Below are 19,018 nucleotides of genomic sequence, written 5' to 3' on the forward strand. Positions count from 1 at the left end.
ACGGAATATGAGAATTTATATATTTAAATATGATTAAATATATAAAGATTGATATGTGTTAAAATTAATTTAATATTTGATATTAAATTGATTAAGTTTTATTTAATAATTAATTTATGAAATTAATTAATTTTTTCATTTTTTAAAAATCAAAATAGATTTTATAAAATAAATTTTGATTTTAGATAAAATTGGAAAAGTAAATACAAAAAACACACAAAATGGAAAAAAGAATTTTTCCATTATCCATCACCTAAGTAGTTCACACATGAAGCAATATCTTGGCCTTGTCTTCTCCAAGCATGAGTTGCAACTCATGCAACTCTTCTGTTGATCTGCAATATAATGAAGAGATTGGAGTGAAAATCGGGCATGCAATCAATAAAGATTTTGAGAGAAAATTGGGTTTGAAGAAAGAGTTCTTCAACTAGTTTTCTGTAGTGAACATTTCTTTCTACCCTTGATTCAAGTTTGTTTTGAGTCCCACAACTCAACGTAGAGCACCAAAAGAATAATAGGGAAGATCTTGAGGTGATCTACAACAAGATTTGGAGAAGATAGCAGGGAGCTTTGAAACTCACTTGTTTCTAAAAAACATGCTTTCTATTATTCTAAAATTAGTTAATTTGAATGCTTAGATGATCCTTGTGCTTGCGTAAAAACGAAAAAACAAAGAAAACCACGCCATGAAGGAAAAGAGGAAGAATGTCCAAAAAGATGAATCACCAAATATCTTATAAATTGGTTGTATTTCAACTCTTTCAAAGGGCGTATGTCATCTGTACCAATTCTATTATTTTCTCTTGTATTATTTTGTGCCCACAACAGAGGGCCACTCCACTGTATATAAAATGAGGGGTGATTATACCCAATATAACAGCAAAAAATACTAGGGAAAATTCATCCCAAAAATCCTTAAATAGTCATTCTTCAACTCTCTTCTCTCGATGTCACGGAGTAGCCGAGTACGAGATGGAAGTGATCTAACGATCGAGAATGAAGCGTACTGGCTACTGCGTACCGAACGTGCAAAGTAAAAACTACATATAAACTTCCCTTCCCTTCCCTTGCCGCTAATGAACTGAAAGCTTACTAAACTAAAACTTCGGCGGACGATTCTCTCTCTCTCTCTCTCTCTCTCTGCACAGAGTTGCTTTCTGGAGTTCTTCTATGGCCAACGAACAGGACGTAGTTCAAGCTGATCCTGAGGCCACACCACTTACTTCCGCCACTCAAGAAGCCATTTCTCCCAATGATGAACCGCAACTGCTTAACCATGCCCTCCCGCAGATGCCTTCTCACGCCACGATAGACCTGTTGTCGATTGGTGTACGTTTTCTTGTCTCTGAACCTTCGATTTCGTACTCTAGATTGCCGTCGTTACGAATGCGATCAATTACTCTCACTTCATATCATCTTAGTTTGCAGTTTCGAGCTAATTCTAGTCGTGTTTGAATGTGCTTGTTTATTTTGTCGATATCCTTGATTTTTCATTCTCTTCAACCTAAAATCTCCAGAGCTAAGAATAACCGTCGTTAGGAATGTTATCGACGAAACGATCACTTCATAACTTGATAACTTGCAGTTTGGAGGAAGTTTCTGGTTGCGTTTGAACTTTCAATGTGCTTCTATATTCAGTCGCTATTCTTAATTTTTCATCGCAACCTAAAAATTTCATAGTTAATTAGGAAATGCGATCGATTTAACTTTCGCTTCATAAATTGACAGATTGTAATTTGGAGGAAATTCCTGAATGTGCTATTTCATTCGATCGCCAACCTCAATTTTTTCCTCACTTGAACCTAGGATTTTATAGCGGAATAACTGACGATAGGAAGGCGATTAATATGACGATCATTACCTTTACCTTATATCTTGATAGCCTGTAGTTGGAGGAAATTGCCTTTGTGTTGAATGTGCTCTTTTATTCGATCGTTGTTCTTGATTTTTTACCTCACCGAGTTAGGGCTATTTATTATTGTGGCATCTTTAACAAGATTAGTCGTCTTTTATGTTTCCAAATTTCAGATTTCTGTGTTCTGTTTTTTCTATTTATACAGTAAATGCGTGCAAGTTGATTTTCTAGCTTTTTAAGGCTCCGGTTTTATATATACTTTCGCTTCCCATTTACCTATATGCAGTTTTACAAGTTCTAATAATAATAATAAGAAGAAGAAGAAGAAGAAGAAGAAGAAGAAGAAGAAGAAGTAAGATGAAGATGATGAGGAAAAAAGAAGTAGATCGGCAGCAGCATTCTTTTTCTTTTTTTCCTTTTTAATAACTTTATTTTATTTTGTTGGTGCCTAATAATGGCCTGCAGCTGATCAGCATCTATTATTTTCTAGGATGCATTTGGCGGTGTTTTTGCTTTTATATTGGCATGTTTATATTGTTTCAAGCAATAATATTGGCATGTATTGGAATTGCATCAATGGTACTGTTCGGGATAGCCAGATGATGTTTGATCATTACCTTCCTTGCAGGTATGCATCCCCTGCATCATTCGTCTATCTGGCATTGAAAGGCACAATTATTCCTTTTCACTGTCAGTACCAATCTTAGGTTCTGATAAGGAGGCAATTGACGCTGACAATGATAGAAGCACTTGCTCACTATGTTTAGGTGTTTTACAGTTCAGTTACATTGATGACAAAGGCAACTACATAAAATTTAAAGGAGCTGATGATTTAGCTGTCTCGATTTCCGAGATGGTAAAGAAAGAGGGCCATCAGATTGATAGCTTTTCTCTTGAGGTGTCAGTTCCTTCGATCATTCTGGAGAATGAGAAGCGTGTATGGTAGGAATCTCTTGGTTACATATTTTTGTGTGTGTGTGTGTGTTTTAAATAATAATATAAATTTCGTTGGTATTCATTTTTGTTTATGGTTTTTGTATTCTAAACAGAAACTCTAGTTAACTTTTCATGAAGCTTTGTGCTAATATTAATACATTAGGAGAGTGGGATGAGAGAAAGTGCGTACAAAGAGATTAACCAGAGACGTGTGGGAAGAGATTGCAGAAACAAATTACTGAGAGAAAGTAAGAGCAAAGGTTAATGAAAAAAATTGTCTAGAGAGTGAAAAACATGTTCATGATTAGAGAATTATCTAGCAAGTGATTTTAGAAACAAAACATTGGATACATATTTTTTTTAGGTCTTAAATGTGGCCGATCTCTTGGAAGCCTTTTTAAAAACAGAAAGTACAAGTATAAGATTAGCAGAAATAAATGGGTATCGTATAAGTTCTAAAACACATAACCTTTCGAAAGTTATTGTTATTGGGTGATTTCATATGAGACATGACTGAAGAAGTTGATCCTCTTAAAACCTCTCTCGTTGGTGCTGGCAAGTGTTGCTGATGTTGGATGTTCAATAGTCCATTTTAATGTGTCAATTCATTTTGCAGTTATTATTTTAATTCCTGCATTGCAGGCTGTATTTGAAAAGAAAATATGGGTCTGAACAATGGTTTCAGGGCAAGCCTCCTCCTATATGTCTTTCAGCGAAGGATGCCTTAAAAATCTGTATAACAAAGCCTCTTGAAACTTTACTGGTGAGTGCAGCTGCATCTCTCCATTGTTTACTGAAGACAAGTGTTTATCTTATAGGAAGTGATGCCAGCGAGCCTTCCATCATAAAGAGGATATTATTATTTGGGTATTTGAAGGGAAAAGTTCATTCATTAATATTTTTCCATGAAGTTATGCAGGATTGCAAATCTAGTTCAAGTGGCTTGCGCATCCGCTTAACTTATAGTCATCCTAAAGCTTCAAAAAGCAATGGTAATTCCATCAAAAGAAACCAGAATGGCTGCAAGATGAGAAAAATCAGTAAGTTAATTGATCTTTCGTTATCAAATTATCAGTACTCTTCTGTATAGATTGAGTAAGGAGAAGTTATCTATTACTGCCATAATTTTTTTCATTCTCATCAACTTTATTGGATGCCAAGTTCAAATTATCTATATGTTTGGAAGTACGTGAACTTTAAATTCATATCAAAACCTATTGCGATACTATATAACTTAATTAGAAAGTGCAAGAGATTTGAGAAACATAGTAGTAGTCGTAGTCCATTTACTTAAATCACACTCAGACATATAGAAAAGGTCCTTTGAAACAATATTGTGATCAAAGAAAGGGTCACTTGAAGCATGCCCATATTTTCATCGTAATTTCTGAGTATGTGAACTCATTTGTGAAGAACTTTGCTCTCCAATCATCAGGATCTTGTGATTTATTGGAACCTAAATTTTTTTAGCTCCGTAAAAAACTTCTTTGATGAGCCTTTCAGGCCAAATTCTGTTTGTGATAGAAAGAAATTGGATCCCAAGAAAGATCAGGAGTAAAGAATATAAGAAATTTCTCTTTGGAGTTCAACAACGGGCCTTTCAAGCCTTTTTTTATTTTTTATTTTGCTAAAGCAACTATTGCAGTGAAAAAAAAAATGAGAAAAACAACTTCCAAAACTTGACAGCTTCAGTTTCAATGTTAGTGTCATTAACCAGACTAACTCCTCAGAGGAAGCACGAGGTTTGAAAGAAAGCCTTTCCTTAACTTGTGGAAGAAGTTAGTACTTTTGCTTTCTTTCATTAGTCATTTGGTGTTGGACATTTTTCTCCAAAGTAACTATTATAGTTAAAAATGTCTTATGTTTGCACAAAGTTGTACAGGGGAGTCCAATTCGATTTCATATGTTCTCTTCTTTTCTCTTTGAAGTCTTGTTATTTCTACTTCCTAAACCCTATAGGGTTGTTGCAATCAGTTCCTTTACGGCTTTACCTTTAGGAACTCAGAGTAGGGAATTGATTTGTATTGTTTACACGTATTAATTTTAAATCAGTTACCTTTGACAAGTAGTTTCCAAAAATTAAAAAGTTTCCTTAGATGGCTGTTGAGGCCAGTGATTGTAGCTCAGAAACTATTGATGATTCTATTGCAGCTGGCAACGATGAACCCTCAGATATTTCAAACTGTGATGCCAATTCTGTCGCTGATGACTGTTTCAATCCTTCACAAGAAGTTGAATTTCCTCAAGAAACGGTAAGTTTGTTTTATAATATTTAAAGGATTAAAAAGATGATGTCACTGACTGAGCTTTGGTCTGTATGTCCTTCAAGATATTAAAAAAATCATGACCTTTGCCATTTTATATCATTGGAAGTGTATATTGGGAAAAAAATCACGGAAAGTATACGGCATGATTTGGTTAAAGGATTTAAAGTCAATAAACTACTGGCTCGTGATGAAGAAAAGGATGGTGTATCTTTTTCTTTTTATCATTTTCTATTCTCGGTTTAAGGGACTCAAAAGATCAACTCTAAGTTGTTCGTAGTCATTTGATCCTTCGCATTCAGATCTTTGTTACATTTTTTATTGGTTACTAATAGTGTTGCTCTCTGTCTCTCGTCCCATATCAATTCTACATAGATCAAAGAACCATGCCATTTGGCTCTAATTTGTTATAGAACTTCAATATACTTGGTTGGCAGATACATCAAGGTAAGACACTTCCCACTTTTCACTTTTTCCTCCAGGAAGACTTGGTTGAGTACTCTGACTCATAACCCCCTGGATTATTTACTTTTATTGTAGTATTCAAGAAATGTGAGTCAAACACGGTGGGTAATTGGTGAAGAGAGAATGGGAGAAGCATCTGTCGAGGTAGTGATTATTTTCTTGGTGGCTGACTGTTCCATTATTCAACTGCTCATTGGGCTAGAAAAAGTTGACAGTATCATGGGTATCTGCAGGAAATTATTGGCAACAATATTCTTCCCCTCTGTCGAGGTGATAATTACAAGTTCCATGCTGCTGGTAGAGAGGATCTCGATGTACTGAAAATCTTATTTCACTTAAGTGACAAAGGGGATGCTCAGTACTTTTCAATTAAGATTTAATTTTCTTGTCAGGTTCGAATGTTGGGTTCAGGTAGACCATTCTTGGTTGAGATACAGAATGCACGTCTTCTCCCATCTGAGATGATTATAAATGAAATACAGTCGAAGATAAATAGCTCAGAAAATAAATTGGTAACACACTGTTCATGTTGTGTTCTTCTTCCCTTGATTAAAATAACTACAAACTTTATGCCAATCAAATTATTATTTCAGGTTGGTGTAAGAAATCTGAAAGTTGTAGGCAGCGAGGGTTGGGCCCTTGTTCAAGAAGGAGAAGCAGAGAAGCAGGTTTTCTCTATGATTTTGTTTATTACAATTTCAGTGTCTTTTTCAATTAAATGGAACGAGGCTTATGCTTATGGACGGTGGAATAAAAGGTTTGCTTTCTGTATTTGTGACTCTCTAAATCATGCAGAAGCAATATGCTGCACTTGTGTGGACCTCTCGCCCACTTGAGGATGACGATTTATTATCAATATCATCACTCAAAGATTTGGTGAGGAGTTCGGCAAGCTTGATGCTCTTATTTTGTAGCTCATTATTAATGCGTTATATATAAACCTGGATCCTTGTTTGAGATTTTCACAAGTATCTTCAGTGAGCTATCTGGGAACCATATAGGTCTTTTCATACCGAACTATGCTTATGAAATTATCTTCTTGTGCAGAAAATTTTGCAGAGAACTCCAATAAGAGTGCTTCATCGCCGTAGTCCATTAGAACGTGAAAAGATCATCCACTGGTTAGAGCCCTTTTCCAATTTTACAGTAATGCTATAATCCACTCATGCTTTCCAGTGAGGGTCACTAACGAAGTTCTCTTACTTCATTTTAGGATGAAGATTGAGAAGGTTGCCGAAAGTTCTCAGTATTATCTCCTTCATTTGTGTACTCAGGTATAGATAATTATGCGTTGAATCAGATGTATAACAAACTTTTAAAATAGTGAAAACTAACTTTTGTGTGTAACATAGGCTGGAACATACATTAAAGAATTTGTCCATGGGGATCTTGGTCGCACACATCCCAGGTACGAGAAACACTTATTCGCCGAACGTCATATTGGAACTTACTCTTGACAACCACCGTATTGAGTCCTAATTTGTCTTGACATCTATTTCGGATTTGCTTTCTATTACAGTATAGGATCCATTCTTAGTTGCAGAGCAGAGATTCTGCAACTTGACGTTACGGATATAAAGATGGACTACCATTTTGCTGAATAAACAGATTCATTTAGTAGGAGGATGATTTCCAGATTGTATTCGTTTCATCACTCCAATTTTGGTGCTCAAATGCTCACATGCTCACATGCCTTCTTCCCCGTCCATCAATTTGGTAATTTAAAATTTTGATTTCTTTTTAAGAACCTAAACTTTTTTTTTTTTCCATTTTCGTTGAACATCATTGTTGGAGGTCCTACTGAATTTAAGTTATAGAGGGGAGAAGGTTATACATTTTGTTTTCAATGGCAATGTATTGTCATTGAGGTTAGTTTGTATATCTTTTGTTTTTTAAAGACTAGTTTTATGGTTTCTTTTCTTTTGTAGAGTTCACCGTCTTCTTTTTAATTATTTTGTGGTCCATAAAAGTGGTTGCTAAAATAACAAATAATCTTTATTTACATTTGAGATAATATATTTAACTAAATTTTAAATTAATAAAGTATTTTCTCATAAAACGTAATCCTTAACTTCGAATATATATTAGTTTTCTTCTAAAATATAGTTTGGCTCCAAGATGGGACGGTTTATGTAGTTGACGCATATTTGGCTACATAGCTGATTTATCCAGCGATAATTCTCCCTAGTTTCTTAAGACTAAACACAGAAAGTGTGTTGGAAATTCTTTTTGTTTCTTTTTAGGACTTGGCGGAAAACCACTAACATGGCCCGCTCAAATAAAGTAAAATTATAAAACGGTAACTAAGTAGAGCTTATTACGCTAGAGTTACAAATAAATCATAGGAAAGCTTAGACAGATCTAAGATGGTTTGATAAAATTATCTGATTGTTGTATCTAATACTAATAATCTAATCAATCCACGCTGCTGCCAACATCTTCGCCATGAACGCGTAACGATCTGATGCTTCATCAATCTGTAAATTTAACGAAAATGAGACCAGATATTTCAAAATGTATGCAAGTCAATCTTTACTCAAAAAGGAAAAAGAAATGATTTAAGATTTTTACCATTTTCTGGGTAGGACGGCCGGCTCCATGGCCCGCCTTGCATTCAATGCGACCAATTATAGGGTTGGTTTGAGGGCTTTTCTCCAAACTCGTGCATAGAATATATTGCATTGTCTGAAAATATACCGATAATAAGAAGGAAATGAAATGAAAGACTAAATTTGAACAAAACTGAATACTAAAATTTATACATGAAATGTGAAGTTTAATCCTAATTCATTATATGATGGCCAATTCAAACAAAAATAATGTAAAAAGGAGACAGAAAGCATTCAAAATTTCAAATTCGATGCATGAAAGTTGGTTTCTGATGCAATGATGATCCAGGAAAAAATTGTAGATATGAATGTGAATGTGAAGTAAACAAAGTTAGTTAGAAAAAGACTGACCGCCAATAACTTCAATGAATGCAATGGCACAACACGATCATCGTGATCAGCGGTTAGTAGCATGGTTGATGGGTACTGCAAAAGTCGATCAGGATGCTGCTCCCAAGGCCTCTTGACATTGTGGAGCGGGGAATACCTAGAAACAAAAGGGGATTATAACAAAATAGAAATAAAATGACAAACAAGAAAGAGGTATGCTTATATAAGAGCTAAAGTAGACTCAAATCTTTCCCCCACCAAGCTCAAAGCATTGAACTTTACTACTTGTGGGTGCAATCTTCCTTTTTGTGATGCTTTTATTTATAGGTTAGAAAACAGAAACATAATCAAGCCATATTAGGATACAACAAATAAGCAAGTAAATGAAGACATCGATGATTCTGTCACGAATCAAGTACTCAACAAGTGTTTCTTAGCTTAAAGACATTCAACTACAATAACAAGTAGCAACTAATGATATGTATGTGCATTATGCAGAAAATAAAATTTCACTCACTTGATTAGCCATTTGAACTCTTCCTCATTGTCCGAACAACCATAATCAGAAGTCCAAGCATGACCTAAAGACAATAACTTGGTTAAACACACAACTCATGAATGAAAATCAATGTTGCTGTATGGTGTAAACAAACCTATTGTAAACTTGTGGAATCGCAACATATCCATTACACCAACATGAGCCAATGCACAACCAAAAAGATCGGGTCTCTGCCACAGAGAGATATTCAGCACCTCGTTGAAGACTAGATTCGATATTAGATATGTGTATGTGTGTGTGTGTAAAATATGACTTGGAAATAGTTTCACACCTGATTAATACAAGCTCCAACGAGAAGCCCTCCATTGCTTCCACCCTCAATGCACAATTTACTGGGCTGGGTATACCCAGCAGAAATAAGATATTCAGCAGAAGAAATGAAGTCATCAAAGCAATTCTGCTTCTTTGCAAGAGAACCTGCTTTGTGCCATTCCTCCCCATATTCTCCACCACCACGAATGTTAGCTATGCAGAAAACAGCACCTAAATGCCTTGCAAGTACTGTACGACTCACACTGAAATATGGTGTTAGGTTAATGTTAAATCCACCATACCCATATAGCAAGCAAGGGTGTGATCCATCCAACACAATATTCTTTCGAGCCACAATGAACATTGGTATATTTGTGCCATCCTTGCTACGTACAAAAACCTAGACATAAGAAGAACCATAAAAGATCCTAGAGTCCAAGAAGAAAAGATGAATAGGAAAATATGAATTTCTGGGGATCTACATGAAATAATGTAATGAATGAACTAAATTGATCAAAGAAACAAAAGGCCAAACAACTAAGGTAAACATGACACAATTAGCTACATTTTCATTTTCAACTTATAAAGTACTCTTACCTGGTCAACATTGAATTCTGAACGCTCAAACCCAGGAACAACAATTTCACGGAATATCTTCATATCTGGAGTCCCAGTCTCTAAATTACACTGATAAATAATTCCAGGTGTAAGAAAGCTAGTAAACCCTATGAAAATTAGACTATCTTCACGCCTAGCAGAAATTCCATAAACTGAGCCAATATCGATGGGTAGCTGATGCAACAAGGAACCTGACTTCAAGTCCCTTATCTGCAGAACATATTTAACATCACTCAAGTAGCTCACTATCATTTGGTCGCCATTAACAGCACATGCAGATTCTAGCACATCCTTTTCAGATTCTGGAAGTAATTCTGTCCATACTGTAGGATCATTCAGATCAACCCTTACAAGCTTATATTTTGGAGCATTTTTATTCGTTATAAAGGTAAACAATGTATCATCGTTTGCAATGGCATGATACTGAGCATCAAAGTTGTCAATAAGTTTTGTAAAAGGAAGCAGGTCATTTTTCCCCTTGAAGCCTTCAAGTCCATTAGGAAGTGCTGATATGTTACAATAGTAAAATTTGTTGACTGGATCACAACCCTCCTCAATTTCCATAAGGACATACTGGAAATTAAATGGTATTAGTAAAGATGTAAATGCAAATGGATAACAATTAACAATCAATCAAAAAGGAAACATGTGAGGAAATATTTATATTGTACACAAGCTTGCGAGCTAAAGACCACATGAGGGGAGATTTGAACTGAAGCAATGATAAACTTATGCTCACGTGGTAATGGCATATATGTCTACTCTAGAGTTTAAAACAATGTTCTATAGGATAAATCTAGCATAGCAATAACAAAACAATTGTAAGTTCCTTGAACCTTAATATATCATCGAACCACATGCCATACCAACTATGGCTAAATGGCAAAAGAGTTGTGTTTAAACCTTCACATTTTTCTTTTAAACTGTAAATCTGTAAGGATAAAAGAGAGATGTTTCTTTGAGAAAAAATTAAATAAAACAGAGGCATACTAACAGAGTGACCGCTTATAGTGTATACAACTTACAAGATTAGGCTAAAGTAATATCATCTCAATATTTTAATGTTAAAATCTATAACAGGAGCCAACTTAAATTGTTCAATCAATAGTCAGGGGACCAATCAGAGAAACACTTATTTTTTTTTTACATAAAGGCCAAGTATGAATGGGGAGAGCTTGACATGAACAGCAAGGCCATAATATAAGCAGCAACGCAGAAGGCATGAAACAAGGGATTATTACCTTCCCATCATCAGTAACAGAGGCCGAAAAGAGGTATTTGGGATGGTCTTGATCTCTCCAACATAATACATCATCAGATTGATCACTTCCCAAGAAATGGTAGTATAATTCGTGATAAAGATTTGCATTCGTCTCAGTACCAGCATCTAAAGTTCCTACTTCTCTACAGTACCAACAACAAAACCAAAACATATAATCATTATCATTAATAAAAATACAAAGAAAAAAAAAGTTTGAACCGATTCTACAGACTAAACTACCTAGCTGCTGAACTAGTTCATCAAAAGAAATTGCGTCTCCATTCTATCTAAATCGGCAGTCTTACTAATTACTAATCCATGTATCATAACTCTTGACAAGAATCGTTGTGCAATAAATTCAATTAAACATAAGATCGATGATTGGACAATCCTGCCAGAAACCTAAGTAGCACTTTACATGTTACTCACTTGGGAGCAGGATAGCGGCTGTAGAAAAAACCTTTGCCGTCAACTGTCCAACTAATACTTGAAAACTTTACCTGAAATATTAGAGATGACATATGGACCACATTACTCTCTTCATTCTGCTGTTCCAGCACGCAATGGAAAAAAAATAAGAACAAACTTCAATTACGCACCCACGATAATGTATCCGGTTCAGTTTTCTTATCATCGATTCGCATGACCTTAATTGTCACCCAATCACTACCGCTTGAACTAAGGCCATAAGCCAAGCATTTTGCATCCTTGCTGACGGAAAGATTACTCAACGAGACTGTTCCGTCTTCGCTTAGCGCATTAGGATCCAGCAAAACCTCAGGCTCTCCATCCAAACTATCCTGAAATGTAGTATAGGAAGGAAAAGAAAAAGAAAACACACAATGCATGCATTAGCTAGCTAAAGAACGGACGGCAAGAAGATGAATCTGAATTAAAAGTCCACGCACCTGAACATAAAGAACGCTCTGCGCTTGAAGGCCGGTATTGTGAAAGTAGAAGTACTTATTCCCTCGCTTAAACGGTGGTTCATATCGCGGATGATCAAAGAGTTCAGTGATCTTCGCGCGAAGCTTTTCTCTAGTATCACACTTCTGAAGCACCGATTCCGTCAATTTCACCTGCTTCTGCACGAACTCCTTCACTTCGTCAGCGTCAGGATCTTCGAGCCTGCGAAGAAGCAAGTCTCAATGCAATAAGACTTCTAAGAACGCGAGAAGTATGGTAAAAGAAAAAAAAAATCAAGTACAGTGGCAAAACAGCGAAAAGACTCCACGGAAGAGCAGAGTAGAAACATGAAGAAGAAAACAGCGATTGAAAGCAAATAGAAAATGAAGAGGAAATTGAAGAGAGGTTACCATCGGTAAGGGTCGGCGATCTGAACACCATGATAATCCTCGACAACAGAGTCGTCCCTGCGAGCAGTAGGGTAGAGCAAGGGATCTAACATGGCAGAGAGAGATCCCATCCTGCGGAGAGAGAGGTTGAAGAAGGATGAAGAATGGTGAAGAGAGGGAAATGCAGAGAGAGATAAAACTTGGAGAAGACGAAGACGAAGAGGAAGAGGTTGGAGGCGAGGCGCGAAGAAGGGTGAGAGAGATAACGGGATATAACGAAGGGCGCAGCGGAATGAGCCCATGGTGGCAACATCTATGTCGACACGCTCTCCTTTTTTTCTTTTTTTTCTTTTTTTTCTTTTTTACTTTTTTTTTTTTTAATTTCCAAACAAACTTCAGTTTCCCCTTCTTGCTAACGCTAGATAGTCTCCGCACGTACTTTTCGCCTATGATACAGACCCTCGCTTTTAGAATATCCTTTTTTTTTTCCTTTTTTTTTTTTTTTCTTTTCCTTTTCCCCAATTCTCTTGCTTCAAGGATAAAATATCGTATATGCCAGTGGTTAGATACGTGACCATAAAAGTAGCATTTAATAGTTACGTAAATTTATTAGATATAGTTTATAAATTTTTCTGGTGTTAGGTACCAACAAAAATTTTACATGGTAAAACTACGTTTTAGGTTCGATTAATTAGGAGGGTTAAAAGGTTCTATTTTGATGTTAAACAAAAACGAAATTGTATATTTTCGGTTTAAATCTTGGAATAAACTAAAGTGTGTTTGAGATTGAGTTTGCGATTGTATTTGAGAAAATCTTAAATGCTTTGGTAATCAAATTATTAATTAATCTAAAAGAGTCACTTTTTGATTTCTAACTAAAGTATGAAATTCGATAGTAATAGCTTATAGATTTAGTTTTTCTTTAATATACTAATTTTTTAATTATTTAAATAAATATATTATAATAATATTATTTTATATTAATATATTTTTCACATATATTTTTTAATTTTAGTTGGTTCACTTTTTTTATAACAATTATTTTTCTTAAATTTATATCGAATTATTTAGATTAAACAAAGTTAGTTAAAATTCAAATTATATATATTATATAATAAACTATAAATTGATTATCAATGTAAAAATAATTAAAATAATAAGTCTATTTTGGTTCACATAATTAAATTAGACCAATTTATTATTAGTTTATCTAACACCGTAACTAGTTTTTCTAACTTAAAACTAAACTTTACCAAACACTATTTTTGTTCCTTTCACAACTGATTTTTCAAAAAGTAATGTAGACCGTAACCTAAAACAATCCCAAACTAAGCCTAAACCCAATTAAATTGAAACTTTTATTTTGATTTGATTTCTTCAATTCTTTTCGGTGTTTGTACTATCAACTTTGAAATCAAATGTTTGATTCTCTCACCCCATAGACTGTCCAAAAAAAAAAACTATGAACTTTAATCAGGTTTAAGTTTAAATGCTATTTTGATCTTTGAACTTTTAAAATGTCCATTTTAATATATAAGCTTTTAAGTTTGTTCCTTTTTTTTCTTTCTTAAGTTATCAAGTGTTTGTTGCACCCCCTTAACTTTGAATAACATAATATTTTGCTACTTACTTTAATTTTTATTTTTGTTGGGGTTGGTGCCTTAAATCTCATGGTTATCATAGTTTATACATTTTGTATATTAATTATTTATTCAACAAAATATGGTGTTATTTTATTCAACATTTAGATTGCATTAACTCAATCCAATAAACTAAGATCCAAGGTTATTTTATGTACTTAAACATGTATATGGTTGGTATACAAGTGAATAATGTTTAGGTAATAACCTAAATAATATGTAGTATATGAATAAGGTTAGGTGTCTCCTCGTGACACTATGAATACGACAATTGTTACAAGACTTGTAAAGTGTTACAAACGATCTGATTCTAATCGTTCATGTGGAGACATGAGAGTTGGAATATCATATACAAAGAGTTTGTATAAGATCGGACCGCAAAATGATTAGTCGCTCATTATAACGTTGTTAATTGAAGAGATTAACATTCCATAGGATGACCATAGTGTTGGGTTTTATACCCTAACACTCATGGTTTGTAAACAATAAACTCATTCTGTAAATCGATAAAGTTGTTTTGATTCAATAAAGTTGTTATTGAATATATGAATTGCTTATTTCGTTTTAGAAATAAATCCAATAAACTAAAAAATCCATGACTATTACATGAGTATTTGAACTTTATGTGGAGACATAAGAGAGGATTAGGTTCGAGTAAATAGTCAAAACGATCTATAATATACGAATAAGGTTGAGTGTCTTATTCTGGTAACACTATTGGATACGACCCACTCTGTAATTGTTACAATGAGTTGTAAAGTGCTACAAACAAAGTGATCCTGATTCGTTCATGTAGTGACATGAGGAGTGGGGGCATCCTATGCATTGAGTTTACATAAGATCGGACCAAGAAATAAGTCACTCTTACTTTATAACGATGTTTACTGTTTAAGACTGACTATTTCATAGCAATTACCTAGGTAACTTGACTTTAATTTTGAGCTAACTATGAACTCCCGTTTATTCAAGATTATCCTTAGATTTGCATAAGTGAGGGTTGGCTCAATAATGCTGACTTAATAAGCCTCCCACTTAAAGGATAAGACTGGGTAGACAGTTGGAGACATAGGGTGCAAAATGGAATTCACTTCTACCTGCTTTCAGGGATAGTAGAGAGGTTATTGCCTTAAGTGATGACTCTGAGTCTTGAACAAGGGGGTCCACCCTTTCATTAACCGATACAGTTTGTTGATTGGATCACAAACAAATTGTTCATTAGAGGATCAATGAAACGTAAGGAATAAGAGGTAATCTCGGGGGTAAAATAGCTATTGACCTAATCGTTATTACAAACAACCTATGAAGGGTTAACTTATTAATCATGGTTATATCGAATGGACACAATATATCTACAGTGAGGGGAGTGCAACTATTAGGCTTTAATGGAGTGACCCGATAGTTAACAAATAGGAGTTAATTTGGTGTAAAAAGTTTAGCCAATTAATCTCAGATCGTAAAGAGCCCATGATCTGTAGGTCCATTAGGTCCTCCTACTAGCTCACAAATGGAACAAGTCTTAGAAGGACGTGATAAGTTAATTTGAATTTAGGGAATTAGTAATTATGTGTGATATAATTGCACGTTTAATTATGGAGTTATACGAAATTGGAGAATCAATGAATATTTAAATATGATTTAAATATTAATTTCATGAATGGGGATTCATGGTAATGGAATTGTTGATAAACTAATTTAATATTTGATATTAAATTTAAAAAAAAATCAAGGTGTATTTACATTCAAGTAATGACTTTACAGAAATTAAGTTCCTCTTTAATTCGGGAACAACGTATACATCATTCAAAATGGTAAACCTATTCTATAAAGTCAATCGGAGGTCTCTCGCTGCCACAGCTGAGACGACGTGCCCGATGCCAACTCGCATCGTCATCTCACCAGCCTCAAGCTGCCGCCAGGATCTAGTCCCCTGAAATGAAGAACAAAACATGGTTCAATGGCCCTAGAGTCTATTCAATCACAGGCAGATCATCATTCTCCACTAAACAAGTCTCCAAAAACCAGTAAATCATATTTACCTTGTTTTTCTTCTTCTTCTCCTTTAAATTATCTTGTGCAGACTCCGCTTTCAGTGCCCATCTTGGTTGAAATAGAAACACTTTCCTTTTGTCAACTGGAACTTGGTCACTACCCCCAGCAGAGCGCAGGTTGTGGGTTAACAGCGTTTTCCCTTTCCCCTTACTACCCTTATTATTCTTCCATTTTCCAGTGTTGGAAGAAAAAGGTGCAGACTTAGTTCTTGAGGTCAAACCTTTATGGAACTTTATAGATGATGAAGCAACATTTTCTTCATCAACTTTTTTCTCCTTACTTTTCAGCAAGGATTAAAATGTATGCAACTCGTTGAGGAGAGTTGTAAGGGTGTAGTCAAACCCTGTTCAGAACAGCGTTGCTAACAAAATGGAGGAAGCTTTCTGTCAACGTCTCCAGAATTATGCTAACCTGATTGACCTCATCAATGCAAGACCCGTTCATCTTCGTCACGTTAAAGTGGACCATCATGTTCAGAACATGTTTACGAACAGCGGTTTCCTCATTCATTTTGGAGTTGAAGATGAACTTTAGAGCATAATGGCTGAGTTGTGCGGACGGTTGTTCGAACATTCCCCCCGGAGACTTTAAGATCTCACGTGTAGTGATCATGGGCTCATTCTTCTTGGCCAAGATGTCGTTCAGGCTGGCCAAGATATATGCTCGAGGCTTCTCGTTCAGCTTCTCATACGCCTCTCAAACATTTTGAGTGGCGTTTTGAGGTGGAATAGGAAGACACTCCTCCATAAGGACGAACCTGAGGTCATCGATGATTATTATTGTGTTTATCGTGTTCTTCCAACTAGCGTAGTCTTCGCCAGTCAGTTTATCGGCAGCTAAAAGAGCTGCCATGTTTTAAAGTTTTCGAAAACAAGAACAAACTTAATGTGTCTACTTGCATTAACACTTTTAACACTGGTTTTAGGTTTTAGCAAAATAGTTCTATTGTACCCTAAGTGACATCTATTTTGCAATGATGTCCCGGTGAAGCAAGACAAAAATCACCGTTGGGGTGATCAAGTGCCTCTTCACTAGGATGTGACATTAGACAAAAACAACTCCTTGTAACTAACTCTAACAGTCACCATTATTCGGTCCAAAAGTTGTTAACAACCTCAACAATTTCGCGTAAGTGTAACCCCTCATTTTAGGCCCTAATTCTGCCCCAATGCACCTACAGTAGGGAAAAAGCAGATTAAGACAAAAGACTAAAGAAACCCTATCATTTTCAAAAGATTAAATAAAGAGTTGTGCAAATACAACCATCCTTTAGGGGGACACTCCCAGGGTGCCTTGAGGCAATGCACAAAAACGTTAACCAACCTAATAAGAGAGACCGTGGGATATGTTGTCACACGTCCCGTTCCCACTTACTATGAACATTCTCTCCGTTCACCTTGGTATTGACCTACCCAAACACCATCCTTTAGAGGGACACTCCCAGGGTGCCTTGAGGTCGAGGATAAATCTCACGGTGTGAACTTTTAGAGAGAAACATGTAGAGGTTTAAGTGAAGTATCATATATCCCAAGTACCTCCCACTAAATGTTCTACCTAGGGATTCATTAACTTAGTAAATTCGGTTACTGATTTTAATTAAGTGGATGTTTAATTTGCTAAAAGTTACTATTGCTTTTGACAATTAAACAAGTTTGATTCAAATCTCATTAAACTCTTTAACAACCTATCATCAGAATTGCATACATGCAACAAATTTATCTAATTCACCTTTTTAGGTAGGTTCCTAGGTAGGGGTGTTCCGTTTCTGTCAGCTTAAATACCTCAGTCTAGCCAGAACCCGCCTTAGACAAAAGATCCCTTATAGATAGATTTGGTACATATTTAATCTTTTATTATTCAATTTAATCTTATTAAACCGAATTAAAAGAATAAACTTAGATATCCAATCTCATTAGAACCGTGATCTTAGGTCTATTTCAATCAAATTTTAAAACTCTTTTAAAAAATGATTAAAGCCTAAGTTTGCATGCATGTCTTTCTTATTGATTTTAGTTCTAATTTCATTAATTATAACTCTTACAAAAAAGGAAACAACTAAAACCAACTACATTGCTAAGCTAGACTAGGTATTTATAACTTTTATAAATTAACCTAAGTGTCATGTTTTATGCAATGTTCATTCATTACTATATATAACTCTTATATAACTTGTAATGAACTAAGCATACATGCTCTCATACACCCTTATACTATAACACTTATAATATAAAGATGATGCATGAATATGCTTAATTCATGCATATATTATAACTCTTATATTATATGATACATGAAGATGCTTTAAGGTAATTTAATCATGCAAACTACTATATTATAACTCTTATAATATGAAGATGATGCATGAATAAGTGCATAACCTATGGTGAATTTCAAAACTATATGACATACATTATGACATATAATTAAACATACATCACATGTACATTCATTAAAAATTGATGGATCAGGACAATTAGACTAAAAAAAAGGGAAATACAAGTTATCTATTACATAAAGCATCGAGTCAATCGGTTCAAACAGGCGAACCGGGTCTTGAACTGCCCAGGCGAAGCCTCGATCCTTGATCGTGTAACAGCTTCTCGTGATCTTTGAGTAACGTTGATCGAGTATAAACGATCGTATAGCATGGATCGAGTGCCTTTGACTATGTGATGAAGCATGAAGGTCACGCGATTGAGCAGCGCACATCGAGCAACGCATGCCTAAATGATCGAGTAGACGACAACTATGCGATGAAGCATGATCATCTTAACGATCGAGGAGCAAGTGTCGAGTATCTTATACCGAGGATCGAGTAGCCAATGACTATGCAATGAGTATGTTGGCCTACTCGATCGTTTAGTGCGCGCGCCTTGTCATGCATC

General features: G+C 35.2%; 2 protein-coding genes across 2 annotated transcripts; one reads left to right on the forward strand and one right to left on the reverse strand.

The window, feature by feature from the left end:
• The first annotated feature begins 908 nt into the window (after positions 1–908).
• Positions 909–7,440, forward strand: LOC120085496 (tRNA pseudouridine synthase Pus10). Its single transcript, XM_039041499.1, has 15 exons — positions 909–1,329; positions 2,484–2,797; positions 3,434–3,554; positions 3,711–3,831; positions 4,943–5,043; positions 5,431–5,502; positions 5,596–5,664; positions 5,754–5,834; positions 5,913–6,032; positions 6,114–6,188; positions 6,316–6,396; positions 6,568–6,641; positions 6,734–6,794; positions 6,873–6,928; positions 7,040–7,440. The coding sequence occupies exons 1-15, from the start codon at positions 1,171–1,173 to the stop codon at positions 7,122–7,124; spliced, it is 1,590 nt and encodes a 529-aa protein (XP_038897427.1). The 5' UTR covers positions 909–1,170; the 3' UTR covers positions 7,125–7,440.
• Positions 7,441–7,626: 186 nt separating this feature from the next.
• Positions 7,627–12,761, reverse strand: LOC120085495 (prolyl endopeptidase). The gene is made up of 12 exons (XM_039041498.1): positions 12,466–12,761; positions 12,058–12,277; positions 11,749–11,949; positions 11,579–11,649; positions 11,130–11,292; positions 9,868–10,461; positions 9,290–9,670; positions 9,113–9,188; positions 8,977–9,040; positions 8,481–8,616; positions 8,092–8,205; positions 7,627–7,997 (listed from the first exon to the last, which is right to left on the reverse strand). Exons 1-12 carry the CDS (start codon positions 12,744–12,746, stop codon positions 7,932–7,934), a joined length of 2,367 nt encoding a protein of 788 aa, XP_038897426.1. The 5' UTR covers positions 12,747–12,761; the 3' UTR covers positions 7,627–7,931.
• Positions 12,762–19,018: the final 6,257 nt, after the last annotated feature.

The sequence above is a fragment of the Benincasa hispida genome, chromosome 9, assembly GCF_009727055.1.
Source record: "Benincasa hispida cultivar B227 chromosome 9, ASM972705v1, whole genome shotgun sequence".
NCBI classification, from domain to species: domain Eukaryota; kingdom Viridiplantae; phylum Streptophyta; class Magnoliopsida; order Cucurbitales; family Cucurbitaceae; genus Benincasa; species Benincasa hispida.